Raw genomic sequence first — 18,041 nt, forward strand, 5'->3', positions numbered from 1 at the left:
GAAGTGTGAAAAGGGTCTATTAAACACACATGATCAAACTAACCGAGTCCTTCAGGCTTGTTTGAAATCTACAGGTAACAGTCACACTAGAGTTTGAGCATGTGAAATCCTGTTATATGTCGCTGCAAGAGGGGCGGGATTAAACAAGATGATTATACATTAAAAAAAAAAAAACAAGTGATAGGTCCATGTTTTAAATTCCTGTCCGAAGAGGTCATTTTTGGATTTTCGATCTCACGCAATTATGTGATGCGATTTTGTACTCCAAGTTTGATCTTTTCAACGCAGCAATCTGCGTTTTCAATGTGACGCATTCTTGTGCGTATGAATGGATGTCTATAGGGAGAAAAGTGCAGTGTGATCGCAACTTAAGTATGTTGGAGTTGGGTTGGAACCAATGGTGTAGTCAGGGCTATACGCATGTATACTCCATATGCTTACTTTTTTACCACTGTTTGGGTATTACGACTTTAAAGGATCAATAATTGCGTATACCCTCGATATACTCACTTTTTTTGGTGATTAAATTTCCCTAATTTATGTGTATTCGTGTCACCTTTAACTGTATACCAAATGTTTTTCGCATCTGAAACTGCGATCACACTAGAGTTTGAGCATGCAAAATTCTCACAGATAGAGAGCAGATGGTGTGTGTTTATCGATAAATTATTATATGGAATTTTAAAAGAGCAAACAGTGGGTTTGTTCTACCAGAGGCTGAATGAATGTAGTAAAATAGGCGTTTCATTTAGAAAGATTGGGAAAGGGGTTTTAGAAGAGTTATTACAACCTAACATACACCTCCTGCTCACCCTTTCTGTTTGCTGTCAAAACCAGCAGTTGCAGCAGTTTTAAGTATAGGTTGGCCACGCCCTTTACCTCAAACTCACGTAATCTGAGAATTTAACTGAAAACTAACAGGAAGTTTTCTGATTTCAATTAAAGATTAGAAGGGCAAACATTTTTTTAATGACATGCACAGATGAATTGTTCACCACAAAACTGGCAATGTGAGCTAACCAAATCATATAGTTAGTTTTGATTTCTTGGGGAGTTTAAGATAATTTAGGGGATGAGAGCTCCAAGTTTCCAGACTCATTTAAATTCCAGAAAAATACCCAAATAAAGCACCCTCAAAAAATAGATCACATGACTTCAGTAATTCAATAGGTAAATTAACAAGCTGATAATACGTATATGCGCACAAATACTGATTTTAAACAACTGGAAATGCCAGCGGAATGCCAGTGTTTTTGTCAATGAATAGGACCCGTAAATGCACATCCATAATGATTTTGAGGAGAAGAGTTGTTGTTTTTGATTCAGGTGTGCATTGTAGTAGCTTGATGATATTCTGATCAAATCACTGAAGGTAAATGGTCTGTTTTGAGTATTTTAAATTTTTTTAACAAGTCAGAAACAATGCTGTCTATGGAGGGTAAAGGAGCACTTGTATTTCACTTAAAATATCTGAATAGAGATTATATTTTCTTTTTGGGGTGAACTAAATTAACTCTTTGTGACCCTCAACTGTTTCCAAACCTTTTTAAGAGTTGTTTCCTATTGAATACAAAAGAAGATGGAAACCGGTAGCTGTTGATGTACATATCAGAACAAATTTAAAAACAATAAGCTACTATGGAAGTCAATGGCTAACTGTTTCCAACATTATTTAATTCTTCACCTTTTAAACAGAAGAAATGAACTTGACAGTTTTGGAACATGTGTAGGCTGAGTAAATAATGACAGAATTTTTATTTTTCTGTTATCCAGAGATCTAAAACAAAATGATGATTCTCTCACCATTTACACCATTTCTGAGTATAATTCAGTTAACCAAATGCTTATGTTTAAAAAATAATTGCCACAATAGTGGAAACCTGATTTCTGAAACAAAAAAGTGACAAGTGCAACATACTTCTTTTAACTACAATATTGTTTGTTTTAAACTATAAGCTTACTTCAAAGTACAGAAGAAGTGGTCGTCCTCTGAACTTCTGTGTCACTTCCTGTATGCATTTTGTAATGCATTAATGCTTTTATGTGGCTGAAATTGCATACTTCCCTATGAGAACCAGTAAATGCAGAATGTTCAAATTCATAATGTATTTCTATAATCTACTTGAGCTGAGATTCTTAAGTGCACATTCAGTGGACACTTTACTATCCCATGAGGCCACAGGAGAGAATTTATGAATGGAAGTGAAGCAACACAACTCAAGCACACATGCACATTCCATTCCTCTTATTCAAACTATATGGAAAATATATATTTTTTTATTCATTATGAAGTGATGATTAATTTTCTTCTATAGGATTTATTGAATAATTGTTAAAGTGTTAGAAGCAATGAACCAAACCAGAATATATAAAAGAAACAGCTGGGAAAGAACTACCATATCACAATGCATTGCAAACAGATTAAAATAAAGTGACACAAACAAACTAAAACCAACAGAAAAATATAAACCTACAACTGATGTATCCATACAAACAATTCATTTAACATCTATTGATTTTTATGCTCACTTTCCGCTATTGAACAAAATTGCTTTGAAAATAAGTTTAATTATGAGTTCAACAAATGCATACACAATTAAGGATCAACTTTAGATCTCACAACAGGCTTGTCTTTAAAGGTATATCAATTGTTATCAAAATCTATTTCCTTTTGAATAAAATTAATGGAAATTTTTCATAAACTTTATTTAAGATGTCTTTTGTGTGTTTTTGTGCAAAAAAATAAAAATACCCATGATGCTGTACAGAAAATTCAACCAGAGAATAGGTGGAAAAAACATGCATAGAGATTTTTTTGTTTTGCCCACACCCATGAAGGAATGCAAACTACACATTCCAGTTCTTCTCACCTTAAAAATCTGTAAATGTTTACATATGTGTCAATTATTGTTAATGACCTTATGTTTTCTTGATTCAATCAGGTGTGATTTTTTTTAGATTTGATATTTTTATAACACTTTAACAAAGACTTAAAATCCTTATTTTAAAGAAGGCATTCATGTAAAGTAAAATGTGAGTAGATGTTGACAGTTAATCAATGGACTCTTTATCACACTATGTGATAAATAGTTTTTATTTCAATTAAAATGAATTCCAGAGGTGGACAGTCTGGAGAAAGAAGATTTCTATACATATTTGGGGCTATACATACCTGGGCTATTTATTTGAATTATATCAAGTTTTTTTTATAAAATTAAGTAATTCAGCAGAAACTCATGAAAAAAATGTATAGGTCTAAATAGTTTCTATTTCTGATATGAGGTGAATGCCAAAACTAGGGCACAAAACAAATCACTGTGTAAATCTTTTAAATTTACAATTTCCTTGAATCTTTGACATAAATCTGAAACCTGATCATGTACAAACAGAAAAGAGATTTAATGTTTCCCCCTCACTCATAAAAAAATTAGATTACTTCTGATCATTAAAGACAATAAAACTCACAGTATGGAGCTTTACCTTAAAGTCTATGGGCTACTGACCTTGAGTTGCAGATGAAGACATTTGACATAAATCAGGACTTTGAGTTTGAAGATTTTTATGATGCTTTTTCACATATCTATCGATAAGTCAAAATGCAGATGCTCTACAATCTTGTTTAACATTTTTTCATTCATGAACTGTTGAATTTCGGTATGTGTGTGTGTGTGTGTGTGTTGAACTTGATTTATATATAGCAGCATTTGGAAATATAGCTGCTTAAAGTGATTATTTACTTAGTACTTAGTTACTTGAGGCGATTTTTAATGGGAACAAATGCATTACTTGAACAATTTAGTTTGTTAACCATCCCCCTTCACCCTCCACCCTCACTTTCACCCCACATCGCGCTCACATTTCTTTTTCCTGCACGAGCACGCGAGTAAACCCTCCCCCACCCCTCTGAGTCCGCTGGAGCAACGAACCTTAATATGATTGGCTCCCGTCCAAGCGCAGCTCGCCCTTATTGGCTACAGGATCGGTCACACGGCCCTGATTGGACACAATTTCATTGCATGTTCTACCCGATTCCCGGGGCACATCAGGGACTTTAGCCTTCAAAGCGGGTGATGCAAGGTTTGTGATTGTTTTGCTTTTCTCTTTGAGCTGGATGTGTGCTTGTCACAAAAGAAAAGAGGCCAAATCGCGCCGATAGAGCTCTGCTTTCATTAGCTCTTTTATTCCTGTCAGGGAGATGAAGGCGGCTGTGGACTGCTTTTGACGGGGCTGGCTTTCTTAGCTAACATACTTGCAATTTGAGGGCACTTAGTGTGGCACAATTCGGGTTACTTTGAGTAAGTGGGATCGCAACTTGACATTAATGAATCATTATTCCTTCAATGGCGGTAACAAGTGAGACACTGACTGAAGCTGGGATGAGAACCGTATGGACATGGTAAATAAAGACATGATAGTATCTGGTAAAAGTTTAGAGAATTAATATGGAATTTTGTGATAGGGATGTAGAATATAAGGGAAGGCAGCCATCCGTTAAATAAGTTACGTGGATTGAATTAATGTACGTATAACTTAATCCTACAACTGACGCTTTCTAAATCTTTATTAATTTGATAGGATTCAAGATTATCTTAATATCAATATATCAAATCAAATTGGGCTCCCAACGAGCAGAGATTTACATTCCTGAATGTAACGTTAGCTGCAGCTTATTTGTTTGCATTATTTATTAGCATACTAGTTAGCATACTAAGTTAGTTACACACCTCAGGTAAAGTTTCATTAAATTAATTACGACATCATTTTATGACACTTCCCAGCAAGCATTTTTTTGTTTGTTTTTAATTGATGTCTAATAGACCTCTAAACGGTAAACATAGTCGTCTTGTCTAAAACAAGGTTACATTTGGGCTGTCAGTAAAAATTTAATAGACGCCTAAGAATAGGCCAAAACTAGACTAACGTTAGTCGTCAAATAAACAGAAATGAATTACTACACATTTAAAGTCTGTCTTGACGACTAGTCTAGTTTTGGGCTGTTCTTAGATGACAATTAGATTTTGTCTGACATCCCAAGTTTAGTCTTGTTTTAGCCAAGCTGTCTACGTTTAGATGTCTATCATCATCATCATCATCATCATCATTATTATTATTATTAATATTTTTATTAAAGTAGGAGTTTTTTCATTTCCTAATAAATAATAAATATAAATGTCTTAATAGTGTCATTATTAATTAATTAATTAATTAATTAATTAATTAATTAATTAATTAATATGATTTATATATGATACTAGAATACATATTAGCTTTTGTAAGTGATTTTATGTTATAGAATATGATATAGAATATGCAATGTTCTTAATGATATTTGTAAAGCAAATACAGGTTTTATATGTGCCATTTACATATATTTAAGTTAATAAGGACAACGAGTGCATGTTAAAACTAATATTGGATTTTCTTTAAATGCGTGTGCGTGTAAAACAAAATAATTTGCACAAAGACATTATGGGGTTCTTTTCTAAAGAAGTTGTTACCACCCCGTTTAGAGCATCATTATGGACGTTTTACGTTGGAACTAACATGGGTTAAAGGATGGATCTGCGATAGAGAAACTAGGAGTTTTTGGAAACCCTCGTTACTACATCGTTCTTTCTAAAACGATGCATCGTACTATAATAGTTCAGCCGCGAGTTGCGTCATTGTTTGGGAAACGCACCTCAGATTAGCAAGTACCAATCATGAGTTATGAAATGTGATTATCGACCAATACCGATCTCTGACCGATCGACTGACGAAGCATCTCTACTAGCAGTTTAATAAATGATATAAATAATTTTTGTAAACTTTCGGCCGATCGATCCCTTCTAGCAACAAACATTGGACAGGTGAAGTTCCACAAAGGATAAAATGTCACACTTCCCTCACTTGGTGGTCCTATTTGATTGTTTGTCATCGTTTATAATTTGATTTGATTTATGTGTTTTCTTTTTTTGCTGAGTGCTTGTTTTGTGTTCAGTCTACTTTAGACATATTTTTAGTATCTGTATTTGCATATCAGAGCAGAACATCCAGTGCTTTCATAGCATCCTGTAGAATTTTGTCTGTTGTCGAGAACATGGTTGACTGAAATCACAGCACGAACTGCGCCAAGACTTTGAGACAGAAAATAATCTCAGTCAAATCACTGCCTGTTCTCTGGCGTTCACCATGTAGATATTCCTTAGATACAATCTGTTAATGGACTTTGATCTAATGATGGACCGTTAGGTCTCAGTGGGTGTTTTAATGAAATTTTCTTGCTTCACTCTCAGTTTGCAGCCTAGTTTAATAGGATGCCTTCAGTCACAGTGAATTTATTTAGGGAAATGTTATCCATGCACCCTCTTGCCTTGAAGATAGGCGATGTGAGGGAGTTTACCCATTCGCCACGCTGCAGTGTGTGTTGTGTGTGTGTGTGTGCTGGCAGGGAGGCGGCAGCAGCAGTGTGAGTCTGAGGCAGTGTAATCTTTCTCAGGGGCATCTTTCTTATGCTGTTTGCCTCTCCCCACTTCTATTTTCCCTCTTTCATTGTCTTTTTCTATGGGCTTTTTGAGGTTTTCAGCAGATCCAGTTGCAATATTCCTCATTCATCATAGATTGTGTCCTCTGACAGGTTCTTTTCCCAGCTGTCCTCTTACCGTGGCTCAGAATTGATTTGACTGGTGGATGTGCGGTTTGGTGTGGAGATGGTTTTCACCTTGTTATGTCCTTGTGCTGTTTTACAAGCAGGGAATATGGCCAGTTGGTTTCAATCAAAATATTTTTTTTATGAAATCTTTTTAAAATAAATATACTTACATTTACACTACATTTATATTACAAACACTTAATGTATTGCTTTATTTTACAAGTTTTAGGGCTGCATAATATTGGAAAAAACTGACATTGTGATACTTCATTTTTGTGCGATATAATGCAATATGAATATAGTTTTCTAAGATGACTTTATTTGGAAATAATTTCTAATTTTATATTGATTGGAATGATTGGTAGCAGAGTGCATCTGTATGAAATATACAAAATTATACAGTAAATACATAATCTATATAAAATAAATTAAAGCATTGGTGAAAACAGCAGAACAAAGATAAAAATTAAACAATAAACAACACTTTATGGTTTTCGATTGAGTCGAACAGTGTTGAAGTATAGAAATTCAAAATGTAAAATGTTAAATAACAGTGCAAATTTCCTTTAATTGATTAAATAATTAAAAACAATTCATCTTTATTGATTAATTAAAGCAGCAAACTTTATAATTACTTGTGCACAAATGGTTTTAATTTATTTGAAATCATACAGTCAAATGCCTTGAAAACACATTCAAATAAAAGTTTCATATTATTAAAGTTATACTTTGTATGTTTTCTGTTTAATGGATGTATTTCACAATGGTTTAACGGTCATCAAAATCTTAAATCCTTAAAGGTTTTTAATATATTTGTTATGTATTTATGTATGTATTACATCATGTTTGCGTTACATTTGAAAAAACAAATGACCATTTATGCTAGGTGTTTTTAATGCAGGATCTGTAGGGCTGAGAGTAAATTTAAGGTTATTCTCTCCTCTGGCTGCCGTCATCAGTCTCACACAATTTTTTTTCCTTTTTCTGAAAGTCTTGAGAACACCATCGTGGCATCTTTTATTATTTCAGCAGATAGGATCGTAGAAAGATTATTTGCTGTACTCTACTATCCACTGCACTCTAAGTTGACCCAACTATGATGATGTCCCCTGCTGAGAAGCTAGGAAATGTGATAAGAGTCTATTATGATCATATTTTGACAGTGCAGATCCTGCGATGTGACTATTGCAGATTCGCACATTAGGATATCGATGCTGAAATGATGTATTGTGCAGCCCTAATGTGTAAATGGATGTTCTAAACTAATTATAAATTAAAATGGAATGATGAAGTACAATAGGTATTACTTTACTGTAAACTCTTATTAGTCATTTCTGTACAGAGAGGTCATGTTTTGATCTTCTATTAGTCTCACACAATTACGCAGGTCAGAGTTCACCTAGTTTGAACTTTGCAATGCAGCGACATGCCAAACTTGTCTCACAAGCTTACGTTTCCGGTCTGCCACATCCGCATGCAAATGAATGGACGCCTATGGTGCGGTGTGACCATGGATTAATGATGCGGATGATGTGGGATTGGTGTTCATGAAGGTGAAGGATGGAGGGGCAGGGGCATGTAGATGAATAACAAAGATAAGGAGAGGGTTGGGTGTTGTTGGGCCACCTGATAGTATCATCCTAACTTATCCTCCTTTTGTGGTGACCCTGTGACAAAACCTATTTAGCTGGCAGTATTTTTCCTCGAAAGACAAATGCATGAGAAGGCTGGATTATGCAGATTTTCTCAGTGGGCAGTCGGTTCAACTCTGCAACTGGAATTGATCATCAGCTCTGAACAGGGTAAGGGTGTGTTTCAGCAAATGTCTTCAAACCTTTCTGCAGAAAGAGTCAAATGGCCTGATTTAGCTTTGTTAAGGAGCATATTGTGTCGACAGAGAAATGTTCCAAAGTAGGGATGCTCATAATAACCGATTCACTGTTAACCGAAAGTGTGCATTTTAACCGATTAATGGTATCAATTAAATGCTAAAACTATTATTATTATTTTTTTTAATTGGCTGCTTAAATGTATAAACAAACCAACATTTTTTTTGCATTTGGAAAATTACAGTCATTAATAGTTCTTATAAAATATCTTAGCATAAATAGCCTAATCTAAGAATCAAACAAATCCAACAATTTTCTTGATTTTTGCATAATAATAATGCCGCACTAAGCTGAGGCTTTTATTTTACAGACTACTAGTTTTTCATAATTGTTTTTGTGATTTTTTTTGTGTTGCAATTAAAATGACAGATTTTGTGGTGGTAATTCCCAGAAATTTTGTGGTAAAAAAAAAAAAATTATATATATATATATTTATATATATATATATATATATATTTTATTATATATATATATATATATATATATATATATATATATATATATATATATATATATATATATATATATATATATATATATATATATATATATATATATATAGAAAATTATATATATATATATATATATATATATATATATATATATAATAATTAAATATTAATCTGACCAGTTAACCATTAATATTCTGTTAAGAAGTAGTGGTTGTTGCTGGCAAAATAACCGAAATGAGCATCCTTATTCCAAAATTACCTTTTAGCGATGAAAGTTATGAAGCATTATGTCTGTGAAGTCAGTGAAAGATGGAGGTGAAGTGTCATGGTTTGGGGCTATTTTCAGCAGCAGAAGTTGAGCCTCTTATATACTAATACATAGTAGAGAGAAAAATATTCAACATTTTATTGGGAAATTACAAAGCATTGGTTGATGTGAATGTCCAATTTTATGACATATAGCAACAAAAGCTTCTTTTTGAATCCTTTGCATTAAAGAGTTTACTAGGATTTTGCATTAGGAATATTGACTGGCTCTTTATGAAGATTAAATCAACAGATTTTGACTTCAATCACATTACCAATCTTTCTAAGAGCAAGCACATCAAGTTTGTTTGCTGCCACAGTTATTCTTACAGATTTGAGGGTGTGTTATAACTCGTTAGATAGCATTTTATGTTGTCTAGTGTCTGGAATGTTCTCTAATAAAACTAGTTTCTTTAGGTTTAATGGTTGCGTGAATGCAAGTTAAACCTGACATTTCTTTAACAAATGATGGATTTTCCATAAATTTTTCTACTGGATCAATGCGTGAGCAGTCATTTTGTGGCACAGGCGTGATTAGCCAGCTTGTTCAATGTGGCCGCATCGCTTGGATCACATACGTGACGCATACTTTGTGCTTCACTTGCCAAAACCAATGGCCCCCTGAGGTCCTGACCAGCGCTAATGAATTCACAAAGAATGGAGCTCTTCTGCTTGAGTGCCAATTCGTCTGACTTCTCCACCAGAGCGCACACACGCAAGATACAGTATGTCTGTGTTCCCAGACTGACTTGTTATTCATTTACTGTAGCAGAGGCCTAGCAAATCGCAGAAATGTAGTACAGTACATGTGGCATGACATACAGTACAGTAAGTAGCCTTTAGCTTTTATATGTAGTGTGCTGATAGGGATGTGCAGTATGACCATATGGACAGTATAAAACATATTGTTTCATATTCTGCTCTGTTTATTTTTTAGTATCACAAAACATATTGTTTTTATGTTAATACACTGTAAAAAATGCTGGGTTTCATACAAACGATTTGTGTTGTGGCAGCATGAAGTAATCAAGTTAGCTTATTTGTTTTTACAAATTTGAGTGGATAAAACCTTTAAAGGTCACCTATGATAAAAAACTACTATTGTAAGCTGTAAGTTTTTACAGTATTGTGTATTGGAGTGATATAAACCCAACAAGTCTCTTTAATTATTATTTTTTTACGTTAATATAGGACCCAAATCCCAGTGATTTTGAGGCCCATTGCAACATGACGTAGAAGTGCGTTTTTTTTCCGCCCACCAAATTGATTGACAGACACCATGTTTCTATAATATCATATGTACACATGTCCACAGAACATTGTTTTGCAAATAAACTGGGATTAAAATATGTTGCAACTCTCTGTGATGTTTATAAATTTGAAAAACATTTTTAAAACAGCATGTTTGTAACAAAGACAGTAAAATCGCTATGTAATTCTTAACTGCTGTTATCACCACAGACACATAGTGTCAGTAAAAGCTAATGTGTGCTTGTGTGAGTGTGTGTGTACAGTAAACAACATTTGTGTGGGACTCATCAATTCAGAAAGGCTTAAATAAACTCCAACACAAATGCATGAAATAAACTTACTTGGTATTTTTGACTAGTGAGCTGTATTTCAGCTTCATCTGAGTCTGTCTCTGTCACTGTGCTGTGTTTCTGTAAGGGTGTTTTCACACCTGTGAATCGATTCAGTTGTTCCGAAACAGAGATTACAAAGTTACATTGTTGCTCTTTGTTCTTGGAGCGGTTCGCTTTCACACTGCAAAGTTTCTAATCGGACCAAAAGAGCTAAAACAAGCCACGTGTGAGTAAACTCTTCTTACATTGGTGAGTGTGAGGGTTTATTTTGCAGCGTCCCGCTGTCAGGAGAGGTGGTGGTTTGGTGGTGATTGACAAGGTGCGCGCGCGACGTGTCTGAGGAAAGATGCTGTGGGGAGGGGTGAGAAGGGTGCGCGACGATGCCTATTTAAGGACAGGGAGGGAGACGCGAGATTACCGGGAGATTATCACTCGTTTGCGGGCATCCGGAGACTCGCGGAACTTCCCGCCCTACTCATAATTCTCTCTTCATATGGCCGTAAGCCTATTACATATCCATAAAACACTGTGATATAACCGCGCTCCGATCGGATCGCTTTCTCACTGCAATCGAACCGCTCCAGGATTCGTTTCAATCAAGCCGAGATCAAGCACTCAGGCGATCTCGGAGCGATTATTTTGGCGCGGAACAGAGCGCGATTGCCCTGTTCACATATGCCAAACGAACCGCACTAACTGGGCAAACGAGACAGGTTCCGAAACAAAAGTGTAGGTGTGAAAGCACCCTAAGTAACGCATGATGAGAAGCACACATGCACGTGGGAACGGTGTGCAGGGAGAAGCTGCTTATTAAAACAGCTACACTGTACTCAGACACCGAAATGGGCAGATTCTGGAGGCTATAACAAAATTATCTGATGGGTATTTTGAGCTGAAATTTTACAGACAAATTCTGGGGACACCAAAGGCTCATCTTACATCTTGTAAAAGGGGTAAAATATGTGTCCTTTAAGTTGCCTCCAAAAAAACACAGAATTGTGTTATTTTAGTTTGTTTTAGATAAGTAGTTTGAACAAAGAGCAAATGTAATTTTTTTTCATGATTTATCTGTGCAGAATTTTAAGTGCGTGGCACAGTGGGTAGCACGATCTCCTCACAGCAAGAAGGTCACTGGTTCAAGCCTCGATGGGTCAGTTGGCATTTCTGTGTGGAGTTTGCATGTTCTTCCCGTTTTTGCATGGGTTTTCTCCGGGTGCTCCGGTTTTCCCCCCACAATCCAAAGACATGTGATATAGGTGAATTGGGTAAGCTAAGTTGTCCGTAAGTTATGCAGTGGTGCAGTAGGTAGTGCTGTCGCCTCACAGCAAGAAGGTCGCTGGTTCGAGACTCTGGCTGCTCGATTTCCTCTGGCTGCTTCGGTTTCCCCCACAAGTCCAATGACATGTGCTATAGGTGGATTAGGTAAATCAAATTGTCCATAGTGTATGTATGCAAATGAGTGTGTATAAGTTTCCCAGTGATGGGTTGCAGCTGGAAGGGGATACGCTGCGTAATGCCTAGTTCACACTAGAGGATTTTAAGCCTGATTTGAGCCCGATTTGGAAGTTAACGAGCTCGCCGACAGATCGGGCTGTGATCGGGAAGAAATCTACGGGTGCACGGCGCTCGCCGCTCTTTATGTGTGAACGACTGAAGAACGCATCAACGAGGCTCGCTGACGCGTCGCCAACACCTCGCAGACGGAAATCCAACATTCAGCATGCTAAATATTCCAGAGCAGTCGGCCGACTCAACCTCACGTGTGGTCAGATGTAGTGACAAGCTGCAGCCAATGAGAGAGCATATCAGCATGATCTGAATGCCTGTGTGTTCAGGAGCTCAGCAGAAACATCTGTGATTGGTCAGAATGGGCATCAGTGCACTCGCTTCATTTTGCGTTAGCACAGACATGAGAGTAGGCTATATTAACAGTGAAACTAGAATTCTGTAACTATTAGAATTACCATACTGCTCATTCTGATCGTTTTCATATGAAACGCCATACTGTCACAACATATTTACAATTAAAGCTTCTATTGAGATATTAAAATTAAGCTCTGAATGTCTGGCATCATATTTAATGACACATTACCCTAAAAATATAATCTTTTTTTTGTAATACAGCCTATAAATATGTAGTTAAGATACTAAAACACTTAAAGATCTTGGCTTTCATTTTCACTTACAAACAGGAGCTATTTCACAGCACAGAATATGCCTTTTTGAAAGATATCTGAAGTAAATTGATGTTTTTGCCATCAGAAAGTTTTGTTTATGTTAGCAGTAGGTTGCCAGGCAAGAAAATGCACACATATTTAAAGTCACAGTGAAAAGTATCAGACATGCATGCAGTCATTTTGACCAATATGGTAATTTAAGGCAGAAATGCTCAGTTCTTTACTGTTTTGTTATAAAAAAAAATAACAATGTCAGAAAGAAATACACTGATAATTAGAAAACGGCAGGGTGTTATAGATATGTAGTTTTATTTCAAAGAGTTATAAAATTACAAAAATTAAAAAAATCTGTGTATCTATCCACTGGAACCTGCAGATGAGTGATTAATCCGCTCATAAATCAGCTGATTTGACGATGTTTTTAAATGCTTTCTCCAAAGCTTGAAACGCTGTCAGTGATGTAATCAGCACACAAGCAGCCAATAGTGTTCAGCTTTTTCTGACGACTCCTCCCTCAAAATTTTATTGGCTGTGGTTTGGAAGCTTGAATGAGCTGTTGGGGAATGAGTTGTTGTCAGATCATGTAGTGTGTGACCCCCCTCTTGTGAATCATTCACAGAGTGTTGCGTAGTGTGAACACCTCAGAGATTAAAAGACACAAAGTCAAGTCATGTAGTGTGAACGGCACAGCGATCTGCTGATGTTTAAAATCCTGTAGTGTGAACTAGGCTTAAAACATATGCTGGATAAGATGGTGGTTAATTCCTTAGTGGTGACCCCAGATTGATAAAGGGACTAAGTGGAAAAAAAATGAAAGAATTAAATATTACAAGCAGCATTATGGTGATACAGATGGAAATGAGAACAAAGTTGCAATCTTGAAAGTACAGTGTTTATTTTTAGCATTTTAGATAGTTATATTTTATATTTTTATGCTGGACCTGTAAGCATTAGTTTTTAAAATGGGTCTTATATTTTTTTTTATATTTTTGCTTTATTTCATATTTTAATTAAACATTTGCCCTGAAGATCTAAATAAAGTGTGGAACATGGTCACGGATTAGTAAATATCTGGATATTTCTACACTGGAAAAAATGGTTCTTTGCAAATCGTTGCAAGCAATTTATATAAGCAGAATTTAAACAAACAAAGTTGAATATTAAATTTATTTTGTTTATTTAAATTCAGTCCATATAAATTGTTTGCAACCACTTAACTTAAAAAAAAAGATTAAATAAAAAATTGAAAGTAAAATATACTAATGAATAGTTAAATATATGAGATGAATTGTATCGTGGTATTAGATTTTTGTCATATTGACCATCCCTTGTGTTAACTATCAAATACTCTATCAAATCATATACACAGCAAATTCATCAGAGTAAAATTCTCGGTGTTGAAGCATTTCAGAGTAAAGTGTTGACTTTATAGAGTCGGATGTTGATAAACGAATTTAATCAGAGAAGCTGATTTGATCCAGTGCAATCTATAGATTCTTGTATTAAAACTTAATGAACAGTGAACTTATCCCATTAATCAGCTATTAAATGAACTGGACTCGCTTTACAAACATAAAAATATATTTGATTTGCAGCAAATGTGATTATTACGGAAAACTATATGACGAACTCTGTAGAGTAACGCATTGCAGTGGAAGTCTTTGGGGTAAGGCATTGATCTGGGATTGACATTCAAATAAATCCTGTTTGAAACGAATGTATAGTCACTCCCTTGGGTTAGATTATATGGCAGTATACTTCAGCAACCAGTAGAGATTTAACGCTGTTTATTCTGTGCTTTATGAGAGGTGTAATTAATACATTCCCAAGTGGAGCGGAAAACTATAATCTACTCAGTGAAAGCAGGTGGCTGTTTTGAATATTGGCAGTTTATTTATTTTATTATAACAAGAGCTGTGTAGTTTTTAGGAGTTGAGTCTCACACATAATGATGTATTGGTTGTTTACGCCGAACTACTCTCCAACTTGTGGTGAAAAAACAAAAGATGCGATATAAATAGAAATAATCACAATAGTTGGACATGATGCTTACTGTATATTATGAAGAGGGCCGAGTTTTTTACTGAACTAAAATATATTTGCTTGTAATTGAGGCAGTAGATGCTGCATAATTACGTTACAATAAAAATACAATTGTAAGTACTATAGTACTTAGAAGCTTATAGATAATTTCTTGAATTAAATTGTTGTAGTAATTATATTGTTGCTGTGGTACAACACTGTGACGATCGTCATTAGAATTTTCCTTATTATTGTATGAGTGACGTCTGATTGGGTTACTGCTGTCAGCTGATGCAACGTTATTTAGAGCGCCTTGGATGGGTTTCTCGCTCTCTCTCATTCATTCCTTATCACGCAGTCAGCATGCAGGTGATTCCGGGTCACTGAGAGGTCATGCTGACGGAGTGTGTGTGTGTGTGTGTTGAGAGCGCACTGCGTACTTGTTGCTTTGAGTCCGTTTTTTGTAGCTCAATATGTGTTTTCGTGCTGCGTGGTCTTGCTCTGAGATAGTGGCAGTGTTCTTTGAAGTTGGTCACGGCATCGAAAGTGCGAGTATGTTTTTGATGCGGACGTTGAAGCGGCAACATTTATGAATGGAAGAGTTTATGATTTTGGCGGAGGTTGTATTTGCGATGCATGGTGAACGTATTATGCGCTCGGGTTTGTTTGTGGAGTGAGGCGCGGGTTTATTTTGTTTTTTGGCGCTCGAGTTGCCTATTTGTTTTGGGTTTTTTCTTTCCTTTTGTTTGAATGTTTGATCACTATCGTGATCGGGATTTGTGTTGCAGTTTTCTGGGCCCAGTAGCATCGACGGGTGATCGGGTAAGCAAATGTTTCTTCTTTGATTTATATTGTTTTGGTTAACTTGTATATGTGTATGTATGTCCAAAAGATTTAATGAGATGGTAGAGTAACCATATGAATGTGCATTGCGTTCACGATTACTTCAGCGTGCACAAATGGAAAATCTACTTTAGCGTATACGAATTGAGAGACATTTCAAGTGCATTGATTACCCGTTTACTTCAGCGTGCACAAATGGAAAATCTACTTTAGCGTATACGAACTGAGAGACATTTCAGAGTGCATTAATTACCCGATTACTTCAGCGTGCACAAATGGAAAATCTACTTTAGCGTTTACGAACTGAGAGACATTTCAGAGTGCATTAATTACCCGATTACTTCAGCGTGCACAAATGGAAAATCTACTTTAGCGTATACGAACTAAGAGACATTTCAAGTGCATTGAAGGTGCAATTGATTCAGCGTGCACAAATGGAATATCTACTATGTGTAAAGTGTACAACTGAGTTCTATAAGTTCTTGAATGTGTGATTGATTTGATTTGAACTTGAAATATTATGTTTGTGGGAATTTGATTAATATTGGTTGTTGTATATTTAGAAGTGGTTTATTTGATTTATTTCTTTATGGTTGGTTGATGTATCACCCGTTGATGGTTTTGTTTGTAAAAGGTAATTAAAAGGTATTGTGCCTGGGCCTGGAAATTTAAGTTTGTTTGGTTTATGGATTTACTTACAATTTGTTGAAGTTAAAGTTTGTTCTTTTTGTTTTTTTCTTTATTAATTCATTGATCTGTTGTATGATTGAATATCTGATTTGGTTTTATTAAATCATGCATCTGTTGAAACTTAAATTTTCATTTAATTGAATTATTTAAGAAACTGTAGTGGGGTCTTTCAACCCCTGGCGCCCAACCCACTTTATTAGCCAAATACCGCTACAGATTTGGCGCCCAACGTGGGGCCCTGAGATATGCTAAATATTTAGTGGTTTTTGTAATTTTTGCTTAATAATGGAAGCTGAAAACTTTCTTATTAATTTTCCTGATGCAGCAGAAGGTAGTTGTGAGGGCCCATCTCATAACAGTCCTGGTACTCCACAGATTGACCGATCATTATTAGATGAGGACACTGGGATGGAACAGCCATTTATTGGGGCTCCGATCCTCTCCTCTGAAAGTCGGACAGACGATTTAGCAGTTTTAGTCCAGGCAATTGATTCTCTTAAAAGTGTATTTGTAGATACAGTAGACCGGCAGAAAAAATGGCTTCAGGACAGTACTGAACTTTGTACTCATGAAGTTCCTAAGAAAACATTAACTGTGGTTGAAAAAGCACATTCTGAATTTTTAGACGTTCTTTCTGACCGTATGAAAGAGTTTACTAAACATACAATTGAAGCTATACAGTGGAACTCGAAACAGACACACAATGAATTTAAGGCAATGTTTGATGAGGCTAACTCTTCAATGTTTTCTTCCTTTAAGAGAGCTTTGGAAGAATCTAGGGTAGGAGAAAAAACATTACAGGAAGAAGTATGCAGCTTGAGGAAGGAGCTACTTGCCATGCAAACTTCGCTTGATTCCTTTATGCAGCAGAGGATCTCACTTGACACTAAAGTAGATGAAAAGGTTCTGGTTTCTGGGTCTCAGGTATGTTCAAATACATCTTCACATGTAGACTCTAGTGAGTCCATTAGTCAACCTGCTCTTTCAAATTTGACTTGTGGGCGTATTCCGCCTATTAAAATGGTATTTCCTACATTTGGGGGAGTAAATGATGAGTCTGATCCTGTTATTTATTTGGAGAGATGTAATGACTTCTTAGCTCTAAGACCAATGTCAAACAGTGAGATACTTGCCACCATGCGTAGTGTTCTGCATGCCTCAGCCCGAGATTGGTGGGAGACAGTAAGATTTAAAATTAATTCTTGGGAAAGTTTTCAGAAGGCTTTTTTAGCGGTTTTCCTCCCAGAGGATTATCAGGATGTGCTCGAAGAAAAAGTGCGTAATCGACTGCAAGGGACAAATGAAAGTGTTCGAGACTTTGCTTTTTCATTTCAAGCTTTATTTAAACGCTGGAAAAAAGAAGCTACTGATACTGAAGTTTTGAAAGCTCTTTTAAAAGCGATGAATCCTTGTTATGCTAGTCAACTTCGTGGCCGTGCACAGACTGT

General features: G+C 35.8%; 2 protein-coding genes across 13 annotated transcripts in view; both read left to right on the top strand.

Annotated features, from left to right (window-relative positions):
* aldob (aldolase b, fructose-bisphosphate) overlaps positions 1 to 18,041 on the top strand; it is a 509,131-nt gene that overhangs the window by 40,987 nt on the left and 450,103 nt on the right. The window lies entirely within an intron of this gene.
* Positions 4,045 to 18,041, top strand: part of ctbp1 (C-terminal binding protein 1) — a 59,613-nt gene continuing 45,616 nt past the window's right edge. For 4 of the 12 annotated variants that reach the window (XM_068213242.2, XM_073921591.1, XM_073921593.1 and 1 more), the window contains exon 1: positions 4,045 to 4,396. Coding sequence is in view for 1 of the 12 variants with exons in the window: in XM_005173134.6 (XP_005173191.1) it covers positions 4,071 to 4,077 (7 nt within the window). In the remaining 11 variants the exon portion in view is untranslated. Of the gene's footprint in view, positions 4,397 to 17,352; positions 17,518 to 18,041 lie in introns of those variants that run through there. The other 8 variants (XM_073921590.1, XM_073921594.1, XM_073921589.1 and 5 more) reach the window with 3 other exon arrangements.

The sequence above is a fragment of the Danio rerio genome, chromosome 14 (assembly GCF_049306965.1).
Source record: "Danio rerio strain Tuebingen ecotype United States chromosome 14, GRCz12tu, whole genome shotgun sequence".
NCBI lineage: Eukaryota > Metazoa > Chordata > Actinopteri > Cypriniformes > Danionidae > Danio > Danio rerio.